The sequence below is a fragment of the Xenopus tropicalis genome, chromosome 3 (genome assembly GCF_000004195.4).
Source record: "Xenopus tropicalis strain Nigerian chromosome 3, UCB_Xtro_10.0, whole genome shotgun sequence".
Taxonomy (NCBI): Eukaryota; Metazoa; Chordata; class Amphibia; order Anura; family Pipidae; genus Xenopus; species Xenopus tropicalis.
In genome coordinates, this window is record NC_030679.2 from 1,592,895 (window position 1) to 1,616,992 (window position 24,098).

General features: G+C 52.0%; 1 protein-coding gene across 3 annotated transcripts in view; it reads right to left on the reverse strand.

Moving 5' to 3' along the window:
• sox5 (SRY-box 5) overlaps window positions 1-24,098 on the reverse strand; it is a 159,467-nt gene that overhangs the window by 98,689 nt on the left and 36,680 nt on the right. For all 3 annotated transcript variants that reach the window (XM_031897504.1, NM_001128658.1, XM_031897505.1), the window contains 1 exon segment: window positions 11,626-11,833. In XM_031897504.1, the coding sequence (XP_031753364.1) occupies window positions 11,626-11,833 (208 nt within the window).

The following is a 24,098-nucleotide window of genomic DNA, read 5'->3' on the forward strand; positions in this document are numbered from 1 at the left end:
CGGGTACCAGGAAATACTCTCCCCCGTGCAAAGGAAGCAGAGACAGTCACACGGGTACCAGGAAATACTCTCCCCCGTGCAAAGGAAGCAGAGACAGTCACACGGGTACCAGGAAATACACTCCCCCGTGCACAGGAAGTAGTATTCCCAGGCTACAGAAGAGGCACAATTCCGGGATATGGGAAGACTGTTAGGAATCCCACTGGCGAGAGGTTAGTTCCCTGCAGACAATAAGAGACCCCCCCGGCCCAGCGCTCGCCCCAAGTTGGGAGCAGATAATTACTAACAAATCGGCTCTTACTGCTAATTTGTAGAGCAGAGTAATTACTAACAAATGGTTAAAGTTCCTGTCTCCCACGCACATAGCAACCCCCGGCCATCTGTCTCCGAGATACAGAGGGGCCCCCCATACCCAATGCTTGGGGGGCACTACCCAGTACTCCCACCCGGTACTCCCAGACCAGTACTCCCAGCCCGGTACCCCCAGCCCGGTACTCCCAGCCCAGTACTCCCAGCCCGGTACTCCCAGCCCGGTACCCCCAGCCCAGTACTCCCAGCCCGGTACTCCCAGCCCGGTACTCCCAGCCCAGTACTCCCAGCCCGGTACTCCCAGCCCGGGTACCCCCAGCCCAGTACTCCCAGCCCGGTACTCCCAGCCCGGTACCCCCAGCCCAGTACTCCCAGCCAGTACTCCCAGCCCGGTACTCCCAGCCCGGTACTCCCAGCCCAGTACTCCCAGCCCGGTACCCCCAGCCCGGTACTCCCAGCCCAGTACTCCCAGCCCGGTACCCCCAGCCCGGTACTCCCAGCCCAGTACTCCCAGCCCGGTACCCCCAGCCCGGTACCCCCAGCCCAGTACTCCCAGCCCGGTACCCCCAGCCCGGTACCCCCAGCCCAGTACTCCCAGCCCAGTACTCCCAGCCCGGTACCCCCAGCCCGGTACCCCCAGCCCAGTACTCCCAGCCCAGTACTCCCAGCCCGGTACCCCCAGCCCGGTACTCCCAGCCCAGTACTCCCAGCCCGGTACCCCCAGCCCGGTACTCCCAGCCCAGTACTCCCAGCTCGGTACTCCCAGCTCATAACCCCCAGTATTTACAGGGACCCCCAGTATTTACAGGGACCCCCAGTATTTACAGGGACCCCCAGTATTTACAGGGACCCCCAGTATTTTCCATGACCCCCAGCATTTTCAGTGACATTTTCCTTCTCCAATAAACCTACAGGCTGCTGGTGAACGTGGGGAGGGAAATTAGATTGTAAGCTCCCCTGGGAGTGAATGTGTTGGGGCTCTATGAATAAGGGATAATAAATACATTCATTTAGTTTACTTCCCCTTTAAGTAGCAACAACGACTGTCAGACTGAGCTGCTAAGGGCTTCATGGCCCCAGCGAGTCGCTACAGGCTGCAGCAGCACCGAGATCCTATTTGCTGAGGAACCGGCCGAGCCCAAATCCTGACCCCGTCGCACTGGGGGAGCAAACAAGCTTCATACACAGCAAATTGCCCCAGGGGGGGCGGGTTCCTCAACTAATTATCTAGGTGCTGGGGGGCCACACAGGTCAGGCAAGGGTTCCTATCTATTAGCAATGAGATATGGGGCGGGGCTACAGGAGGGCGGGGCAAACAGAAGGTGAGAGATAAAGGGAATAAAGGGCTTATGGGACATTCGTAGGGTCGGAAAGCAGAAAGTTACTCCCTTTCCCTGCAGACAGGGGGCGCTGTTCTGTGGCAGCCCCATAGGAAATGCTGGTGCCCGGCCGATAGTGGTGGGAAGTGGTACTGCAGTTACTGAGGGAAACATGGGAGTCCGATTGCAGAAACATGGAAGTGTTGGCTACGGGGAGGGATTTGGGACAATTCCTGGTGTTTCTGTAGTCATGAGTGGGTCATGGGTGGGGCTGGTTCTAGCCAATGGGGTGGGTTCAGTTGGGCGGTGGGACCAACTATATATGAGTTGTCAGAGGGGAGTCCGGTGGGTCTGGGTCGCCCAGTAGGTGAGGGGTTGGGGCTCATTGGGTCAAGTTGAAAAGTTTCGCTTGTTGTGATTGGAGAGTGAGGTCCCAATGGCGTTTGTATTGCTCAGTAACGACGACACGGATTGGCCGAGAAATTCCATATTTTCCCATCTGGAAATTCCGTAAAAGTTTGCGGCAAAGCGAAACGGGACAGATTCACTTATTAGTTCTGTGCAAATGGGCTCGGTTCTGGCAGGAATGTGGGATCCATTGGGGGCCGCCAGCGAGGGGAACCCCAAAATAACAGCCCCCCCAAGGCAGGGGGCCCCCCACACCTCTGGCAGAAAAATACGATTTCGGCAAATCCAAAAAAAACCCCAGTCATTTAGTTGAAGTTAAGAGCGTGGCGGTCAGTTTAGGGTTAAACCCCCCGATCCCCCTCCCAGGGCCGAGAACAAATGCGCTGAGCCCCCCGAATGCGTTAAAAGGCGCCGTTGGGCCCTTTGATGGGAGCGGGGGCCGCGCTGCCTTTCTTCCCTTTATTCCCGCTGTGACAAAAAGAGGCGCCCGGATCCCTCTGGGGGGGACGCGCCACCAAACGGCGCCCAGATCTGCGCATTTATTAGGGGGGGCGCAGACTTAAAGGGCCCGAGTTCTTTCTCTGTAGTATTAATGGGCCGGAGTGGGCCGGGGGGGGTAGTTATTTGTAATTGCCCTTTCCAGTGCAGAGACGGGAGGATTATTGCCCCGTGCCCCCCAATATATAGGAGGAGGTACCCCGTGAAAGTTTCTGCCCCTCGTGGTACCAACTGTCAGTGGCGCCCGTGGGTAGGGGGTCAGTCTCTTCCCTGGGGGCCCTGATAGAGCAAGTGCCCCAACTGTCACAACTACCCCCCTGCAACTGTCATATGTCATTAATGCCCCAGTATTTCCAGAGACCCCCAGCATTTCCAGTGACCCCCAGTATTTCCAGTGACCCCCAGCATTTCCAGTGCCCCCAGTATTTCCAGCGACCCCCGGCATTTCCAGCGACCCCCAGCATTTCCAGTGACCCCCGGCATTTGACCCCCAGCATTTCCAGTGTCCCCCAGCATATTTAGTGCCCCCCAGCATTTTTTGGCCCCCCAGCATTTCCAGCGACCCCCAGCATTTCCAGTGACCGCCAACATTTCCAGCATCCCCCAGCATTTTCAGTGCCCCCCAGCATTTTCAGAACCCCCCAGCATTACCAGTGCCCGGTCGCACCTCCCCCCGTACCCATGTTTAATGTTGGGTCAGACCCGCGCTCAGTGGTTCTGGGTACCTTGTGGGGCTTATTTGCATGGGGCGTATTACTTGCCCCCCCCAGTGATGTCATCCTATGACATCATCCAATTGCCATTGGACTGAGCCCTGGTTGTGTTGGCCTGGCCCCCCCTTGCCAGTCAATAGCGAAGGGGTGGGAAGCAGCGAGGGGGGGTCATGTTATAACGACTCCGTGCCGGGGGCCCAGGAATTTCCATTTAACCTGCCCCCCCCCCCCAACATTTCTCAAATGCCAGAACCATGAGCAGGTGAAGACAAAGGCGAGGCAGCGGGGGGAACCAGAGGGGGGCCCCACAAAGGTTCAAGGGGAAGCGTTCTCACCCAGGCAGAACCGCCACACAATGCCCATTGTCCGGGAATAGAACTCGGTCAACAGAGCGAACAAAAGGCGCGATGAGAGAGATATTTACTCGCATTTCTGCCCCGGCCCCCCCCTCCTTGGGAGTTTGCATTGTCCCATCCAGCCAGCCAATGGCGAGGCAGCGGCAAGAATGGGTGCAGGGTGGGGTGGGGGGGAGAACAATGGCCTCGCACCGACGCTTGTGCAACACGAGAAAGTCAAACAGTGCAAGAACAACACGGAGCGAGCCGGGGCCCGCCAGCTATTGGCCAACTCCCTGCACCCTGGGCACAGGGCCCAACCAAGGGTGCAACTACGGGGGGGCAGGGAGGCTCTGATTGGCCAATAAGCCCTAATTTGAAACTGCGGGGAGGGGGGGCTCAGTAACATCAGCCTATCAGGGTGGCCCCCTGTGCGCCAATTGCCCCCTTTATGCCAATCCCTTGAATGTACGGGGGGGGGGGGCAGTAAGGCTCTTATTGGTCAATAAGCCCTAATTTGAAACTTCGGGGGGCAGTGAGGCTCTTATTGGTCAATAAGCCCTAATTTGAAACTTTGGGGGGCAGTAAGGCTCTTATTGGTCAATAAGCCCTAATTTGAAACTTCGGGGGGCAGTGAGGCTCTTATTGGTCAATAAGCCCTAATTTGAAACTTTGGGGGGCAGTGAGGCTCTTATTGGTGAATAAGCCCTAATTTGAAACTTTGGGGGGCAGTGAGGCTCTTATTGGTCAATAAGCCCTAATTTGAAAGTGTGGGGGGGCAGTAAGGCTCTTATTGGTCAATAAGCCCTAATTTGAAAGTGCGGGGGGCAGTAAGGCTCTTATTGGGCAATAAGCCCTAATTTGAAAGTGCGGGGGGGCAGTAAGGCTCTTATTGGGCAATAAGCCCTAATTTGAATGTGCGGGGGGCAGTAAGGCTCTTATTGGGCAATAAGCCCTAATTTGAATGTGCGGGGGGGCAGTAAGGCTCTTATTGGGCAATAAGCCCTAATTTGAATGTGCGGGGGGGCAGTAAGGCTCTTATTGGGCAATAAGCCCTAATTTGAAAGTGCGGGGGGGCAGTGAGGCTCTTATTGGTCAATAAGCAGTGGGGCTCAGTAACATCGGCCAATCATGGGGGCCCCCTGTGCGCCAATTGCCCCCTTTATGCCAATCCCTTGAATGGCTCCTCCCATTGTGCCTCGGTACCGGCGCCGGGGGAGCCCTATGGGCCTCGCTCTTTGGGGTACAGCTTGGCAAGGAGCGGAGTGGGCTCTTCTCTGGCATTCGTGCCCCCCCCATGAGCAGATCCTATCAGCCGCGGCCAAGTACCACTAGAACCGACCCAAGCGGGTCTGATTAATTAGGTTCTGCTCTTGTTCGTTTTAATATTCAGCACCATGAATGGATCTCGGGGGGCCGCGAGTTAAGGGGGGGCCCCCAGATTGGCCGCTTGTTATTCAGCGAGGCCCCGGGAACAGCTGGTCGGACCCTTGACTTGTGCCGAGGAGGCTCTTCATTAGGGGCCCGGGGCGCCCAACGGACCTGGCACGTGCCCAACTGTCTAGTAGCCCCTCAACTGGACCCATGTCCCCTCACTGAGCCTGGCATGTACCTCTGTGATTGGCCAATTTACAGACCCCTCTCTCTGGGTTTATTGAGCTTAGAGAGAAATTAAAGGGCAAGTAAACCTTATTTTGAGTAATGATTGGGTCATTTAGGGTGAGTTAGAGCCCAGGTCTGACCATGACCCAATGGGGTGACTGATGTGCCAAGTTCAAGGTAAAATGGGTTGAGCCCCCCCCCCCCCGGCACCCCATTGTGCCCATGACTTTTTAAACAATCCCAAGATGCACTGCAGTACTTTTGGGAATGGAATTCATTCCTTGGATCCCCCCCGGGGGGGGGTTTACATTTCTCTACATCGTCCAATCGGCCATAAACACTGTCCCACAATGCACCGGGAGAGGACAATACAAAAAGAGCCCCCCCATTAGCCCCCACCGAGGGAAGAACATTACAAAGGCTTTTCCTTTCATGACAGGCCAAGGGGGGGGGGGGGGCTGTGTATCGCAACAAAGGAAATCCGACCCCCGGCTAATTAAATGGTTCTTCCCTCCCCCCCCCCACATGGACTTGCTTCATTATTTCTGCCCCATCAGGTGGGGTGTTGGACAGGGGTCTGGGTTCACACGCCCAGGAGCATAAAGAGGGGTGGGGGGGCTTGTTGGTAAGGGAATGTGGCCCCATAGCGATGCCTGGGGGGCCCCCTAATATAGAGGAAAACTCTAACAAGCCAAAGGCTGCTGGGAGTTGCACTTCAACCAATGCTGAGGGGTCACAGGTTTGGGTGGAACAATTGTTACACAGAAGAGGGGGTTATACTTCCCCTTTAATGCCTAAAGTTGGCTCTGTATAATGGAGAGCAATGGGGGTCCAGGTGTCGCCCCCCAATATTCTATGTCTCCGACTCGGCTAATTCCAGGGGTTTTATTCCCCGACTTTCCGTAAGTAGCGCGGTGTCAGCCAGGGAAAATGTTACAGAGGGAAAACTTCCCCTTTAAACCATATTAACATCAAAGAAGAGTTTTCCACTTAGTTTAATTCTGATAAAGTGAGAGAAAGCGAGAGATAGAGAGAAAGAGTGACAGAGAGAGAGTGAGAGACAGAGAGAGTGAGACAGATGGGTAGAGAAAGAGACAGAGAGATAGAGACATAGGGGTACACTGAGAGAGAGCGAGAGATAGAGAGGAAGAGTGACAGAGAGAGAGTGAGAGACAGAGAGAGTGAGACAGATGGGTACACTGAGAGATAGCGAGAAAGAGTGACAGAGAGGGAAAGAGAGAGGGACAGAGAGAGTGAGACAGATGGGTACACTGAGAGAGAGCGAGAGAGAGAGAGGAAGAGTGACAGAGAGAGAGTGAGAGACAGAGAGAGTGAGACAGATGGGTAGAGAAAGAGACAGAGAGATAGAGACATAGGGGTACACTGAGAGAGAGCGAGAGATAGAGAGGAAGAGTGACAGAGAGGGAAAGAGAGAGAGAGACAGAGAGAGTGAGACAGATGGGTACACTGAGAGATAGCGAGAGATAGAGAGAAAGAGTGACAGAGAGGGAAAGAGAGAGGGACAGAGAGAGTGAGACAGATGGGTACACTGAGAGATAGCGAGAGATAGAGAGAAAGAGTGACAGAGAGGGAAAGAGAGAGGGACAGAGAGAGTGAGACAGATGGGTACATTAAGAGAGAGAGAGACACAAGGACATTGATAGATGGGTAGAGTAAGAGACAGAGAGAGACAGGGAGATAGAGACACAGGGGTACAGTAAGAGAGAGACAGACAAGGAGATTGAGAGATGGGTAGAGTAAGAGACAGAGAGAGTTAGACAGATGTGTAGAGAAAGAGAGATAGAGACATAGGGGTACACTAAGAGAGGGAGAGCGAGAGATAGATAGGAAGAGTGACAGAGAGGGAAAGAGAAATAGAGAGAGACAGACAGACAGGGAGATTGAGACATAGGGGTACAGTAAGAGAGAGAGTGAGAAGGAGATTGAGAGAGGGGTAGAGTAAGAGATTGAGAGAGGGGTATGAGACAGAGAGAGACAGAGAGAGTCAGACACAGAGACAGAGTAACCCCATTTATCCCCATCAGAGGGACATAGGGACTGTGAGACAGACAGGGAGCCGAGTGATAGCGAGACAGCCCATGGTCTCTATCATTTGTTATCCCGGCGGTGCTGGCAGTCTCGTACAGAATTGAGACAAGTGAAGCTGTGACAGCGGCAGGTTAGGCTTTTTAGACAGATCCGAGAGCCACTTCCCTGCCTCTGGCGATGGCACAGACTGTCAGAAAGAGAGTGCGCCCAGCTTGGGAGACAGACCCTGTTGGCTCAGGGGGCCCCGGTCCTTCCCTTATTCACTGTATTGGGGGGGGGGGACCCACAAAATATCCGCAGAAAATACCCCCCCCCTCGTTACTTGCTTGGGCTAAAGGGTAACTTAGTTTGTTAGTATTATGGACTGTACCACTGCCGGCCTGTGGGGGGATCAACCCCCAAATTGGTACAGCAAGTAGCTAGGGAAAATGTCATGGAGGGGCTACTTCCCCTCTAGGTCTGGGTTGGATAAGCGGATAGGTTGGGGGGTCCGGGTTGGGAATGGGTCTCCAATGGGACATTGAAACTAGAATTTCAGGTACAGAACCAGAACCTGCCGCCATATTCCCAGCACTGGGAACGTGGGGGCAAACAAAAGCATGGGGGCAATAACCGGGGGTATTTACCGATGGAGAGAAGAAGCCACTGAATACGAGTGGGAAATGAAAGAACGTTAAATAACGAGCCCCCCGCTCCGCGTCACCCCGCGACCCCCTTTCCCATCCGCCGCCGGAGGCTTTTCTTACTTAGAACTTACCCCCGGCGGGTTCCGCACAGAAACAACAGAAAATAAATAAGAAATCCCTTTCCCCCCCGATTCCTCCCGTTCCGATTGGTGAACGCGGCGCATAATGACGGAACAAAGACTTAATGAAATTTCCCTCATAACCCGCTGTTCATTTTAATGGCCTGACGAAGACAATGGAACAATGGGGCCGCGAAGCCTCAGATTGGGCCGCGCGTTCTCCCCTCCGTCTCCCCCTTTGGGGGGTTTTTTCTCTCTCTCTTTGAAAGAAGCGACGGATCTTTTGTTTGTACATTTCCATTTTAGCCAAAGCCGAGATAATGTGTGGGCCGGGGGGAAGCATTTCCATGTCGAACGCTCACCTCTGCTAATGGGGTCCTTTCAATATATGCAATCTCCTACTTAAATCTCTACCTTTCCCCTGTCCCCGATTGTTTGGCGCTTTCCTTTCATTCGCGAGACGTCTCCGACGCGCCACGAGCGCCCACGTTGGCGCCACATTAGGAACAAAGTATTTACTTTCTATTCAAGGGGAAGACAAAAGTTGGCGCGCTGTAAAACGCACTCCAGTTGGGTTCAGACGTCGGCTTTGTCTTGGTGGTGGAACGGCAGATGTTCAGCAGAACCTAAACGAGAACCATTAATGTCCGGTGCCACCAAGAGCGCCACCAAAACCCTTATGGACTGTCCATCTCTAAACATCAACTATGAACCCCAAACATTAAAGGATCCGAAGAAGAAAATCCCAACCCATAGGTCAAAGAAGTAGAAATGTAGGAGATCATGGACAACAGTCCATTAAGTTTTGGGGAAAACATTTGTTTCGGTGGTGGAGCTGCCATTCATGGCCAGTGCCACCAAGAGCACCACCAAAACCCTTATGGACTGTCCATCTCTAGACATCAACTATGAACCCCAAACATTAAAAAATCCGAAGAACAGAATCCCAACCCCTGGGTCAAAGAAGTAGACATCTAGGAGATCAACTATGAAACACAAACAGCAAAGGATCCGAAGAACAAAATCCCAACTCGTAGGTCAAAGACATAGACACATATAGGAGATCTTGTGCAACAGTCCATCATGCTTTTGGGCTGACATTGTCTTGGTGGTGGAACAGGAGATGTTTAGCAGAACCTGAACGAGAGCCATTCATGTCCAGTGCCACCAAGAGCGCCACCAAAACCCTTATGGACTGTCCATCTCTAGACATCAACTATGAACCCCAAACATCAAAGGATCCGAAGAAGAAAATCCCAACCCATAGGTCAAAGAAGTAGAAATGTAGGAGATCATGGACAACAGTCCATTAAGTTTTGGGGAAAACATTTGTTTCGGTGGTGGAGCTGCCATTCATGGCCAGTGCCACCAAGAGCACCACCAAAACCCTTATGGACTGTCCATCTCTAGACATCAACTATGAACCCCAAACAGCAAAGGATCCGAAGAACAAAATCTCAACTCATAGGTCAAAGACATAGACATATAGGAGATCTTGTGCAACAGTCCATCATGCTTTTGGGCTGACATTGTCTTGGTGGTGGAACAGGAGATGTTCAGCAGAACCTGAACGAGAGCCATTCATGTCCGGTGCCACCAAAACCCTTATGGACTGTCCATCTCTAAACATCGACTATAAACCTTAAACATTAAGGTCAAAGATGTAGAAATCTAGGAGATCTTGGACAACAGTCCATTAAGTTTTGGGGCAAACATTTGTTTCGGTGGTGGAGCTGCAGATGTTTAAGAGCCATTCATGGCCAGTGCCACCAAAATCCTTATGGACTGTCCATCTCAAAACATCAACTATGAACCCCAAACATCAAAGGATCCGAAGAACAGAATCCTAACCCGTAGGTCAAAGAAATCTAGAAGATCTTGGACAACAGTCCATTAAGTTTTGGGGCAAACATTTGTCTTGGTGGTGGAGCTGCAGATGTTTAAGAGCCATTCATGTCCGGTGCCACCAAGAGCGCCACCAAAACCCTTCTGGACTGTCAATCTCTAGACATCAACTATGAACCCCAAACATTAAAGGATCCGAAGAACAGAATCCCAACCCCTGGGTCAAAGAAGTAAACATCTAGAAGATCTTGGGCAACAGTCCATCATGCTTTTCGGCTGACATTGTCTTGGTGGTGGAACAGCAGATGATCCGAACAACAGAATCCCAACCCATGGGTCAAAGAAATAGACATCTAGGAGATCAACTATGAACCACAAACATTAAAGGAACTGAAAAAGAGAATCCCAACCCGTGGGTCATAGAAGTAAACATCTAGGAGATCTTGGACAACAGTCCACCATGTTTTGAGGCCGACATTTGTCTTGGTGGTGGAACAGCAGATATTTAGCAAAACCCAAACAAGAGCCATTCATATCCAGAACCACAAAGAGCACCACCAAAACCCTTATGGACTGTCCATGTCTAAACATAAACCCCAAACATCTAAGCATCGAAGAACAGAATCCCAACCCCTGGGTCAAAGAAGTAGACATCTAGGAGATCAACTATGAACCCCAAACAGCAAAGGATCCGAAGAAGAGAATCCAAACTCGTAGGTCAAAGACATAGACATCTAGGAGATCTTGGGCAACAACCTATCATGCTTTGGGCCGACATTGTCTTGGTTTCAGGGATTCAAGGGGAAGACAAAAGTTGGCGCGCTGTAAAACGCACTCCAGTTGGGTTCAGACGTCGGCTTTGTCTTGGTGGTGGAACGGCAGATGTTCAGCAGAACCTGAACGAGAACCATTCACGTCCAGAACCACCAAAAGCGCCACCAAAACCCTTATGGACTGTCCATCTCTAAACATCAACTATGAACCCCAAAAATCAAAGGATCCGAAGAACAGAATCCCAACCCATTAGTCAAAGAAGTAAACATCTAGGAGATCCTGGACAACAGTTCACCATGTTTTAGCCCTCTGCTTTAGTCCAGTACTTCATCAGCAACCCATTGGAGTTGGCTTTGGGTCTGGGCTTATCAAGCATATATAAGAGATAAGTAGGAGGGGCCTTGCACGGTGAGATCCACTAGTTTGGGGACCTGGCCAACCCAATGGCCAAAGACTACATTGGTATATTGATGTGGTCAGTGTCTGATAGTCTCCATAGGCCCCATTGCATGATCCAAACAATCCAATCATTGGCCCCAGGGCCAACAACTGGATCATCTGGCACAGTATATGGAGACCCATTGAGTGAGGGACACATCAACGCACCAGAGGGACCTACCCCACCACCTATATATTTGCCACTGGGTCCAACACTGGTCAATCATTGGCCAATCAAAATATTCCAAACTCATGGCGCCTCCTCTAAACCCTAATCTCCCCGTGCCACCCTGTACCCGCGGGCAAGTTGCTAGGGCTCCCAGCACTATGTCTGGGCAAATACAAATCCATCGCTGGAGCCAATCGGCAACTGATATATAATGAACACAACGGGCCCAGACATTGGCCAAACCACAAAGCCGCGCGTATTTACAGACAAGGGAAGGAGAAATAGGAGCGGCCGTGGGCTCTTTTGTTGTGCAGCACAATGACCTGTGAGAATTTGCCACAGTGGCAACAATGGCTTTTGTGTAGGGGGGGCGGGGCCAAATGCAAATACAGCAACAGATCCCTCCAACCGGGAACCTTACCTTCTGGCTCACTCTTAATCAGCTCCTCCATCTTCCTCTGCTTCAGGGTGTCCACCACGTCCGCTAAACTGCCCTTGCGTCTCTCTGGGGTCCCCAGCATGGCGTTGGCTAGAGACTCCCCGCTCTGGCGCCCCAACTCTTCTGCCTTTATGGGTGAGGTAGCTGCGTTGTGCAGGGCAAACGGGGGCATCTTATTGCAATCAAGTTCCTGCAACAGAGAGACATGGGTTAAAGGCAAAGCTGACCCAAAGCATAAAGAATGGGCCCAGGTATGGGGAAAGGCTGGCCCAGTTGGGATTGGTTACACTGGGGGGGGGGGGGGGCAGTTAAGGGGGGGGGTCACTATATATAAATATATAAGGGGGGGCAGTAATGAAATAGAGAAAGTACAGGGAAGAGCGACTAAGCTGATAAAGGGAATGGGCTCAGTTATGGGGAAAGGCTGGCCCAGTTGGGATTGGTTACACTGGGGGGGGGGGGCAGTTAAGGGGGGGGTCACTATATATAAATATATAAGGGGGGGGCAGTAATGAAATAGAGAAAGTACAGGGAAGAGCGACTAAGCTGATAAAGGGAATGGGCTCAGTTATGGGGAAAGGCTGGCCCAGTTGGGATTGGTTACACTGGGGAAGGGGCAGTTAAGGGGGGGGGGTCACTATATATAAATATATAAGGGGGGGCAGTAATGAAATAGAGAAAGTACAGGGAAGAGCGACTAAGCTGATAAAGGGAATGGGCTCAGTTATGGGGAAAGGCTGGCCCAGTTGGGATTGGTTACACTGGGGGGGGGGGCAGTTAAGGGGGGGGGGTCACTATATATAAATATATAAGGGGGGGGCAGTAATGAAATAGAGAAAGTACAGGGAAGAGTGACTAAGCTGATAAAGGGAATGGGCTCAGTTATGGGGAAAGGCTGGCCCAGTTGGGATTGGTTACACTGGGGGGGGGGGCAGTTAAGGGGGGTCACTATATATAAATATATAAGGGGGGGCAGTAATGAAATAGAGAAAGTACAGGGAAGAGCGACTAAGCTGATAAAGGGAATGGGCTCAGTTATGGGGAAAGGCTGGCCCAGTTGGGATTGGTTACACTGGGGGGGGGGGCAGTTAAGGGGGGGTCACTATATATAAATATATAAGGGGGGGTGGGAATGAGGGTTTGTGTAGAACAGAGGCCGAGGGGGCGGGGCCAGTTAGTACATACAGTACGGCCCATGATGATGATGAGGAGGGGGGGGGATAATATGGGGGGGGGGGAGGAATTTGCTGGCGGAATGGGGGGGGGGACAATAAATAGGGAATGTCAGTGTTTGGGCTGACACATTCCATAACAAATAATATTCACAGATTTGGCCCCTGCGCCGACACGTTCCCCCCGGCTCAGCCACATACCAGGGATGTTTCCTACAGTGTTTGTGAATAACTCCATAATCCCCCCCCCCAGAGTGCACCTTGCCCCCCCCCACCCACTGACAGGTCATGTGATATTCAATTAAAGGCACAGTAACACCTAAAGTGCAATCAAACCCTCAAATCATGGGGAGGCGCAGTTACCCTTTAAATCCCGGTGGGAATAATTCAGATTATAACAATCTTTCCCATGATTCCCGGGGGGGCCGGGGGGGGCGGCTGGGTATCAGGACTGAGCCCCCCCCGGTCGCTATATACACAGGGCTCACAGCCGGGGGGTCTGCACCGCGTTTCCCACCCCTGAGTGAGCGCCGGGGGGGGGGGGTGAGTGTTTACTCAACAGACAAATATTTGAAGTGAACTGGGAGATGCGACTGCCCAACAAATGTACCAATCAGGGATCAGCAGCACCAAATCATTTATTGGCCCATTTGTTTGTCTCTCAGTCGTTTCACATGAACTTTACTTGCCCTTTATGTCAAATATTTATGTGTTTCCTCTGTCTCTCCTACTCGAGCCTGTCACAGCTCCCCCTGCCCGCAGCGCTGTATCTATATACACATAGGGGGTACACTCCCCCGGGCACAGGAAGCAGAGACAGTCACATGGGTACCGGGAAATACACTCCCCCGTGCAAAGGAAGCAGAGACAGTCACATGGGTACCGGGAAATACACTCCCCCATGCACAGGAAGCAGAGACAGTCACATGGGTACCGGGAAATACACTCCCCCGTGCAAAGGGAGCAGAGACAGTCACATGGGTACCGGGAAATACACTCCCCCGTGCACAGGAAGCAGAGACAGTCACACGGGTACCGGGAAATACACTCCCCCCGTGCAAAGGAAGCAGAGACAGTCACATGGGTACCGGGAAATACACTCCCCCGTGCAAAGGAAGCAGAGACAGTCACACGGGTACCGGGAAATACACTCCCCCGTGCAAAGGAAGCAGAGACAGTCACACGAGTACCGGGAAATACACTCCCCCGTGCAAAGGAAGCAGAGACAGTCACATGGGTACCAGGAAATACACTCCCCCGTGCACAGGAAGCAGAGACAGTCACATGGGTACCGGGAAATACACTCCCCCGTGCAAAGGAAGCAGAGACAGTCACATGGGTACCGGGAAATACACTCCCCCGTGCAAAGGAAGCAGAGACAGTCACATGGGTACCAGGAAATACACTCCCCCGTGCAAAGGAAGCAGAGACAGTCACACGGGTACCGGGAAATACACTCCCCCGTGCAAAGGAAACAGAGACAGTCACACGGGTACCGGGAAATACACTCCCCCGTGCACAGGAAGCAGAGACAGTCACATGGGTACCGGGAAATACACTCCCCCGTGCAAAGGAAGCAGAGACAGTCACATGGGTACCGGGAAATACACTCCCCCGTGCAAAGGAAGCAGAGACAGTCACACGGGTACCGGGAAATACACTCCCCCGTGCAAAGGAAGCAGAGACAGTCACACGGGTACCGGGAAATACACTCCCCCCGTGCAAAGGAAGCAGAGACAGTCACATGGGTACCGGGAAATACACTCCCCCGTGCAAAGGAAGCAGAGACAGTCACATGGGTACCGGGAAATACACTCCCCCGTGCAAAGGAAGCAGAGACAGTCACATGGGTACCGGGAAATACACTCCCCCGTGCAAAGGAAGCAGAGACAGTCACATGGGTACCGGGAAATACACTCCTCCGTGCAAAGGAAGCAGAGAAAGTCACATGGGTACCAGGAAATACACTCCCCCGTGCAAAGGAAGCAGAGACAGTCACACGGGTACCGGGAAATACACTCCCCCGTGCAAAGGAAGCAGAGACAGTCACACGGGTACCGGGAAATACACTCCCCCGTGCAAAGGAAGCAGAGACAGTCACACGGGTACCAGGAAATACACTCCCCCGTGCAAAGGAAGCAGAGACAGTCACACGGGTACCGGGAAATACACTCCCCCGTGCAAAGGAAGCAGAGACAGTCACATGGGTACCGGGAAATACACTCCCCCGTGCAAAGGAAGCAGAGACAGTCACACGGGTACCGGGAAATACACTCCCCCGTGCAAAGGAAGCAGAGACAGTCACACGGGTACCGGGAAATACACTCCCCCGTGCAAAGGAAGCAGAGACAGTCACATGGGTACCAGGAAATACACTCCCCAGACCCAGTGAGTGACCCACAATGTCAGGAGCGGTTAAACTATAACTCCCTGTATAACATAAAGACTCTGTGGAAGAAGAGAACTTATAGGGAGGGGTACAGTGTTGCTGTAAGACACTGGGGAAGGTGCCCCCTCCGGTCTGTGCCCCCCAATACTACGATAGTCGCCCTTTCCCGCAGCGCAGACTCCCCGGCAGGAAACACAAGGGGAATAAAGAGGATTTATGGACATTTGGAGATTGAATTGCTTCTCTCTGACTCCGCCCCCTCTGGCCGCCGGTCCCGCCTCACCCTAAATCACATTAATGATGATACACAGGCGGCTGACACAGAGCCCCCGATACTCGGCTCATCCTCACATGGCCAATCAGTGCTGCTCTCCCCCAACTCATGTCATGTGACTAAAGGCAAAGAGCTGAGACTCCACAGAAAGGAGAGAGGGGCAACTGCTCACCATAGGGGCAATTAATTGGGGTCTGATTTATACAGTACTTTCCCTCCCTTGCACTTTAATCTGGATTAACCTGTAGGGCAGTCACTTTGCCAATCTGTAGGGCAGTCACTTTGCCAACCTGTTGGGCAGTCACTTTGCCAACCTGTAGGGCAGTCACTTTGCCAACCTTTAGAGCAGTCACGTTGCCAACCTGTTGGGCAGTCACTTTGCCAACCTGTAGGGCAGTCACAATGCCAACCTGTAGGGCAGTCACTTTGCCAACCTTTAGAGCAGTCACTTTGCCAACCTGTAGGGCAGTCACAATGCCAACCTGTAGGGCAGTCACATTGCCAACCTTTAGAGCAGTCACTTTGCCAACCTGTTGGGCAGTCACTTTGCCAACCTGTAGGGCAGTCACAATGCCAACCTGTAGAGCAGTCACTTTGCCAACCTGTAGGGCAGTCACAATGCCAACCTGTAGGGCAGTCACAATGCCAACCTGTAGGGCAGTCACTGTGCCAACCTGTTGGGCAGTCACTTTGCTAACCTGTAGGGCAGTCATTTTGCCAACCTGTTGGGCAGTCACTTTGCCAACCTGTAGAGCAGGCACTGTGCCAACCTGTAGGGCAGTCACAATGCCAACCTGTAGGGCAGTTACTTTGCCAATCTGTAGGGCAGTCCCAATGCCAACCTGTAGGGCAGTCACAATGCCAACCTGTAGGGCAGTCACTTTGCCAATCTGTAGGGCAGTCACAATGCCAACCTGTAGGGCAGTCACTTTGCCAATCTGTAGGGCAGTCACAATGCCAACCTGTAGGGCAGTCACAATGCCAACCTATAGGGCAGTCTCAATGCCAACCTGTAGGGTAGTCACAATGCCAACCTGTAGGGCAGTCACTTTGTCAACCTGTAGAGCAGTCACTGTGCCAACCTTTAGGGCAGTCACAATGCCAACCTGTAGGGCAGTCACTTTGCCAACCTGTAGGGTAGTCACTTTGCCAGCCTGTAGAGCAGTCATAATGCCAACCTGTAGGGCAGTCACTTTGTCAACCTGTAGAGCAGTCACTGTGCCAACCTTTAGGGCAGTCACAATGCCAACCTGTAGGGCAGTCACTTTGCCAACCTGTAGGGTAGTCACTTTGCCAGCCTGTAGAGCAGTCATAATGCCAACCTGTAGGGCAGTCACTTTGCCAACCTGTAGAGCAGTCATAATGCCAACCTGTAGGGCAGTCATAATGCCAACCTGTAGGGCAGTCACTTTGCCAACCTGTAGAGCAGTCATAATGCCAACCTGTAGGGCAGTCACTTTGCCAACCTGTAGAGCAATCATAATGCCAACCTGTATGGCAGTCACTTTGCCAACCTGTAGGGCAGTCACTTTGCCAACCTGTAGGGCAGTCACAGCACCAACATGTAGGGCAGTCACTGTGCCAACCTGTAGGACAGTCACTGTGCCAACCTGTAGGGCAGTCACAGCACCAACATGTAGGACAGTCACTGTGCCAACCTGTAGGACAGTCACTGTGCCAACCTGTAGGGCAGTCACTGTGCCAACCTGTAGGGCAGTCACTGTGCCAACCTGTAGGGCAGTCACTGTGCCAACCTGTAGGACAGTCACTGTGCCAACCTGTAGGACAGTCACTGTGCCAACCTGTAGGGCAGTCACAGCACCAACATGTAGGGCAGTCACAATGCCAACTGTAGGACAGTCACTGTGCCAACCTGTAGGGCAGTCACAGCACCAACCTGTAGGACAGTCACAATGCCAACCTGTAGGGTAGTCACTGTGCCAACCTGTAGAGCAGTCACTGTGCCAACCTGTAGGGCAGTCACATTGCCAACCTGTAGAGCAGTCACTGTGCCAACCTGTAGGGCAGTCACTGCGCCAACCTGTAGAGCAGTCACTGCGCCAACCTGTAGGGCAGTCACATTGCCAACCTGTAGAGCAGTCACTGTGCCAACCTGTAGGGCAGTCACATTGCCAACCTGTAGGGCAGTCACATTGCCAACCTGTAGGGCAGTCACATTGCCAACCTGTAGGGCAGTCCCTGATGCCCCTCTCACTTCCCTAAATCCTGCAATTGCCCCGGGCACCCTGATCTCCTTCTGCCCCAGTTGCCCTCCTCCTGATTATGGGAGTGGATTTCCCTCTCTAACCCATGAGGGCTCCATGTGTTGAATATATATTGGGGGGGGGGCAGGTATCAGTGACATCAACCGGGGGGGGGGGGACATAAGAGGCTCCCACATGGGGGAAAGGGAGGCGGCCGGGGCTTTGTCCCCTTCATTAATTCTCATGGCGTTTCCTGTGCTTCTCACTCACATTTATACGACTGTCTATCGGGCAGAAACCAAGGAAATGCCGGATACAGGATTCTGATTGGGGGGGGGGTTTAATGGAAGACTTTTTAGGATTGGACTGAAATTTGAATATTCCAATAAGAGTTGGAACACTATTGGGTGTTTGGTGGAAGGGTTTACTATTAATTAGATAAATAGCCCTCCCCCCCAAATATTTCTCGTTAGGGGGTGGCGCTGTTGTTCTGCTCCCTATGGGAAAGAAGCGCCCGTTGGCAACTGGTGACAGGAGGTACTGCGAGTCCTAGAGGGGTTAGTGGAGCCCAAGGATCCCCGAGGCCAAGTGGGGGCCCTAGAGCTGGGGGGGTCTCTCCGAGGGGGTTTGTGGAGCCCAAGGAACCCTGAGGCCAAGTGGGGGCCCTAGAGCTGGGGGGGTCTCTCCGAGGGGGTTAGTGGAGCCCAAGGATCCCCGAGGCCAAGTGGGGGCCCTAGAGCTGGGGGGGTCTCTCCGAGGGGGTTTGTGGAGCCCAAGGATCCCCGAGGCCAAGTGGGGGCCCTAGAGCTGGGGGGGGTCTCTCCGAGGGGGTTAGTGGAGCCCAAGGAACCCTGAGGCCAAGTGGGGGCCCTAGAGCTGGGGGGGTCTCTCCGAGGGGGTTTGTGGAGCCCAAGGATCCCCGAGGCCAAGTGGGGGCCCTAGAGCTGGGGGGGGTCGCTCCTAGGGGGTTTGTGGAGCCCAAGGAACCCTGAGGCCAAGTGGGGGCCCTAGAGCTGGGGGGGTCGCTCCGAGGGGGTTAGTGGAGCCCAAGGAACCCTGAGGCCAAGTGGGGGCCCTAGAGCTGGGGGGGTCGCTCCGAGGGGGTTAGTGGAGCCCAAGGAACCCTGAGGCCAAGTGGGGGCCCTAGAGCTGGGGGGGTCGCTCCGAGGGGGTTAGTGGAGCCCAAGGAACCCTGAGGCCAAGTGGGAGCTGGGGGGGGGGGTCGCTCCTAGGGGGTTTGTTTCCCTATCCCTGCCCCCCCAAACCTTGTACATCCCCCCCCAGGCCGATGGGCCCTCACTCATCCCCAACAGGAGCCCAAGTTCTGTCTCCTCTTAAAGTTTCGCCCGAAGCGAGAGACGTAACATGAAACAAACGCGCGGGGGGGGGGGGGGGGGGGGGAGCGAGAGCTTCTTAAATACGGCGGCTGCTCCGGGCAGCGATTCCCCCAGATGAAGAGGTCACTGCCGCCATCTTAATTTACTGTGACAAGATAAAGCCGTAATCTGGCCTCCGAGAGGCTGTAAGCTCCCCCCCCCCGAGACGCGCTCCCCTCCATTTACACTGTGAGTCCCTTGGTACAAGTGCCCCCCCCCCCTTGGTTGCGCCTCGAAATCCTCCTCACTCCGCTGGCAGTCAGGCACGATCAGCTGTCAGCTCCACTGAACATTAGTACCAAGGGGATCTGCCCCCCCCTAGTGCCCCCGTGCCCCCCCCCCCCGAGCCCAAGAGAAGATGTTCAGCAGCCACATAATCCATTGATCCGCCTTCCGTATCGGCTTCTCAATCTGCCGACTGTCAACTGTCACTGCCGCCCCATAAACCCATCGCTCCTATTTCCCAAGCTTTGCCCCCGCGGCTCCACCTACAGATTATTTACCCCCCCACCCTACCGGGGTCAAACGGCCCGGAAAGAACCTGCCATCAAAATACTGAAAAAAATTAAAAAATTATACAAAAATTTTATTAATTTGAAAAAAAAATAAAATAAAATTAGGAATTAAATGAATTTATTTAAAAAAAAAAAGGAATAAAATTAGATAATTAAAAAACAAAAATCATATTTGGACGATTTTATTGGAAATTGTTTATAAGAAAAAAAGCAATTTTTTAATAAAAAAAAGATTTTTTTTATTTTGTAGAAATCAATATATTTTAAAAAAAATGGAAAAACAACTTTAAAAAAAATCCCATTTGGAAGAGTTTTTATTCTTTTATGTTTCATTTAAAAAAAAAATGGAAATTATATTTGAAAGGGTTAATTTACTTTTATTTGAAAAAATATTAAATAATTACAAAAAGCAAAAATAAATGTAAATTTGTTTTTTCATTAAAAAGAGCAGAAAAAAAATCCTATTTGGAAAGTTTTCATTTTTTAAAAAAAATTGAATACAAAAAAAAAGGCAAAGCAACTTGAGAAATAATTTTTTGAAGGTTTTTATATGATTTTTTAATGGAAATAAAACTTGAAACAAAAAATATTTCTGAAAAAATATGAATTTTGACATTTTTTTAGGGAACAAAACTTTTAAATGTAAATGATGGGGATAAAATATTTTGGAGATAATTGACAGAAATGATGAGATTTAGAAATAAAGGATAAAAAAAATTATATTTTCTCAAAATTTGTAATTTTTTTATAGGAAAACTTTGGAAATGACATTTCTAAAAAAACAAACCATTTTGTTTAATGTGAGAAACAGAATAAAATCAGATAAAAAGATTCCGTTGAATTGAGGAGAATTATTTCCGACCCACAGAACCAACACCGGCACTTGGGCTCCGACCCACAGAACCAACGCCGGCACTTGGGCTCCGACCCACAGAACCAACGCCGGCACTTGGGCTCCGACCCACAGAACCAACACCGGCACTTGGGCTCCGACCCACAGAACCAACACCGGCACTTGGGCTCCGACCCACAGAACCAAAACCGGCACTTGGGCTCCGACCCACAGAACCAACACCGGCACTTGGGCTCCGACCCACAGAACCAACGCCGGCACCTGGGCTCCGACCCACAGAACCAACGCCGGCACTTGGGCTCCGACCCACAGAACCAACACCGGCACTTGGGCTCCGACCCACAGAACCAACACCGGCACTTGGGCTCCGACCCACAGAACCAACACCGGCACTTGGGCTCCGACCCACAGAACCAAAACCGGCACTTGGGCTCCGACCCACAGAACCAACACCGGCACTTGGGCTCCGACCCACAGAACCAACACCGGCACTTGGGCTCCGACCCACAGAACCAACACCGGCACTTGGCTCCGACCCACAGAACCAAAACCGGCACTTGGGCTCCGACCCACAGAACCAACACCGGCACTTGGGCTCCGACCCACAGAACCAACACCGGCACTTGGGCTCCGACCCACAGAACCAACACCGGCACTTGGGCTCCGACCCACAGAACCAACACTGGCACTTGGGCTCCGACCCACAGAACCAACACCGGTACTTGGGCTCCGACCCACAGAACCAACACCGACCCACAGAACCAACGCCGGCACCTGGGCTCCGACCCACAGAACCAACGCCGGCACTTGGGCTCCGACCCACAGAACCAACACCGGCACTTGGGCTCCGACCCACAGAACCAAAACCGGCACTTGGGCTCCGACCCACAGAACCAACACCGGCACTTGGGCTCCGACCCACAGAACCAACACCGGCACTTGGGCTCCGACCCACAGAACCAACACCGGCACTTGGGCTCCGACCCACAGAACCAACACTGGCACTTGGGCTCCGACCCACAGAACCAACACCGGCACTTGGGCTCCGACCCACAGAACCAAAACCGGCACTTGGGCTCCGACCCACAGAACCAACACCGGCACTTGGGCTCCGACCCACAGAACCAACACCGGCACTTGGGCTCCGACCCACAGAACCAAAACCGGCACTTGGGCTCCGACCCACAGAACCAACACTGGCACTTGGGCTCCGACCCACAGAACCAACACCGGCACTTGGACTTTTACTAATTCTCTTACATTCTCCCCATTGTCCCCTAATTGTTAACTCAGTCAGTTTCAGAAAATAACTAATAGGGATCTCGTGTAGCAGAACCAGGATATTGGGGGTAACAGAGAGACCCCATGACTTGTACCCCAATATTAATCCAAGCAAAGGCTGAAAAGCAGGTCTTTAGCATTAGTAGGAGAGTTCCCTGTATAACTCAGTCAGTGACTGCTAATATCCTTATCATTAACAGTAGGGGGTACAGTATCCCTTATAATACATGAGTGATACTCAGAGTTCCCTGTATAACTCAGCCTGCAGCCTTGTGCCTTTATATGGGGGGCACAGAACCCCTCAGTGACTGCTAATATCCTTATCATTTACAGTAGGGGGTACATTACCCCTTATAATACATGAGTGATACTCAGAGTTCCCTGTATAACTCAGCCTGCAGCCTTGTGCCTTTATATGGGCACAGAACCCCTCAGTGACTGCTAATATCCTTATCATTTACAGTAGGGGGTACATTACCCCTTATAATACATGAGTGATACTCAGAGTTCCCTGTATAACTCAGCCTGCAGCCTTGTGCCTTTATATGGGGGACACAGAACCCCTCAGTGACTGCTAATATCCTTATCATTTACAGTAGGGGGTACATTACCCCTTATAATACATGAGTGATACTCAGAGTTCCCTGTATAACTCAGCCTGCAGCCTTGTGCCTTTATATGGGGGGCACAGAACCCCTCAGTGACTGCTAATATCCTTATCATTTACAGTAGGGGGTACATTATCCCTTATATTACATGAGTGATACTCAGAGTTCCCTGTATAACTCAGCCTGCAGCCTTGTGCCTTTATATGGGGGGCACAGAACCCCTCAGTGACTGCTAATATCCTTATCATTTACAGTAGGGGGTACATTATCCCTTATAATACATGAGTGATACTCAGAGTTCCCTGTATAACTCAGCCTGCAGCCTTGTGCCTTTATATGGGGGGCACAGAACCCCTCAGTGACTGCTAATATCCTTATCATTTACAGTAGGGGGTACATTATCCCTTATAATACATGAGTGATACTCAGAGTTCCCTGTATAACTCAGCCTGCAGCCTTGTGCCTTTATATGGGGGGCACAGAAGCCCTCAGTGACTGCTAATATCCTTATCAGTTACAGTAGGGGGTACATTATCCCTTATAATACATGAGTGATACTCAGAGTTCCCTGTATAACTCAGCCTGCAGCCTTGTGCCTTTATATGGGGGGCACAGAACCCCTCAGTGACTGCTAATATCCTTATCATTTACAGTAGGGGGTACATTATCCCTTATAATACATGAGTGATACTCAGAGTTCCCTGTATAACTCAGCCTGCAGCCTTGTGCCTTTATATGGGGGGCACAGAACCCCTCAGTGACTGCTAATATCCTTATCATTTACAGTAGGGGGTACATTATCCCTTATAATACATGAGTGATACTCAGAGTTCCCTGTATAACTCAGCCTGCAGCCTTGTGCCTTTATATGGGGGGCACAGAACCCCTCAGTGACTGCTAATATCCTTATCATTTACAGTAGGGGGTACATTATCCCTTATAATACAAGTTCACGGCTCTACAGGATCTGATTCCCAAGGTTACAGGCCACGGAGCGGAAATCTGAGCTGGGCCGGTAGGTAAATCCCAGTTAATTACAGGACTATTATGGAGCTTAGACGATGCCCTTGAGAGCCCAAGGCTGGAAGCTCTGAGCAGGGAGGTCACCGGAACAAATCTCTAACCCTCGTGTTATCGTTTGCCTCCAAGTCTCTGGGTGGAGAAAGCTCTTCCCACAATGAAACTTGACCGCTCTATTAGAGCGCTGCTGTCTCTTCCGTCTCGTGGTGGAACCCTCATCACTTAACGCCCAACAGATGCTACAGAAACGATGGAATCTTGGGCAGAAGGAGAAGGTCCTTGTAGGACCTCAGTCTGGATCTGTAGTTCTAGAAGGTTCCCCCCCCCCCCGAGGGTCCTTGGAGCAGTGGGGGGAGAACTTGCCCAGCTTGGAGGCAAAGCATATTAACTGCCCTAAGGTGTCCTTGGAACTGTGACCAAATGACCCATATTTCAACCCGGGAAGACGTCAGTCTCGTTGCAGTCTCGGCGAGATGCTCAATGTGAGTTCTAGTTCCCGGCTGAGGATAAAGCAGTCATTTGGTCACAGATTAGAAGGAAACGCTCAGTCGGGCAGGGAACGGTCTCGGGGAGGATGAGACGCTGCAGGCAAAGTGATCGAGACTGCAGAAAGGGAGGGATAAGAAAGCAGCTCTCTCTCCGGCAGTCTCGTTCCCCGGGCGCGTAATTGATGTAAATAGGAACATTACAGGTGAAACGAGGGCAAACAAACGCCGCTCCCGGCGCTACGAGGGGCCCATCGACTTATTCGCCGCCAATCCCT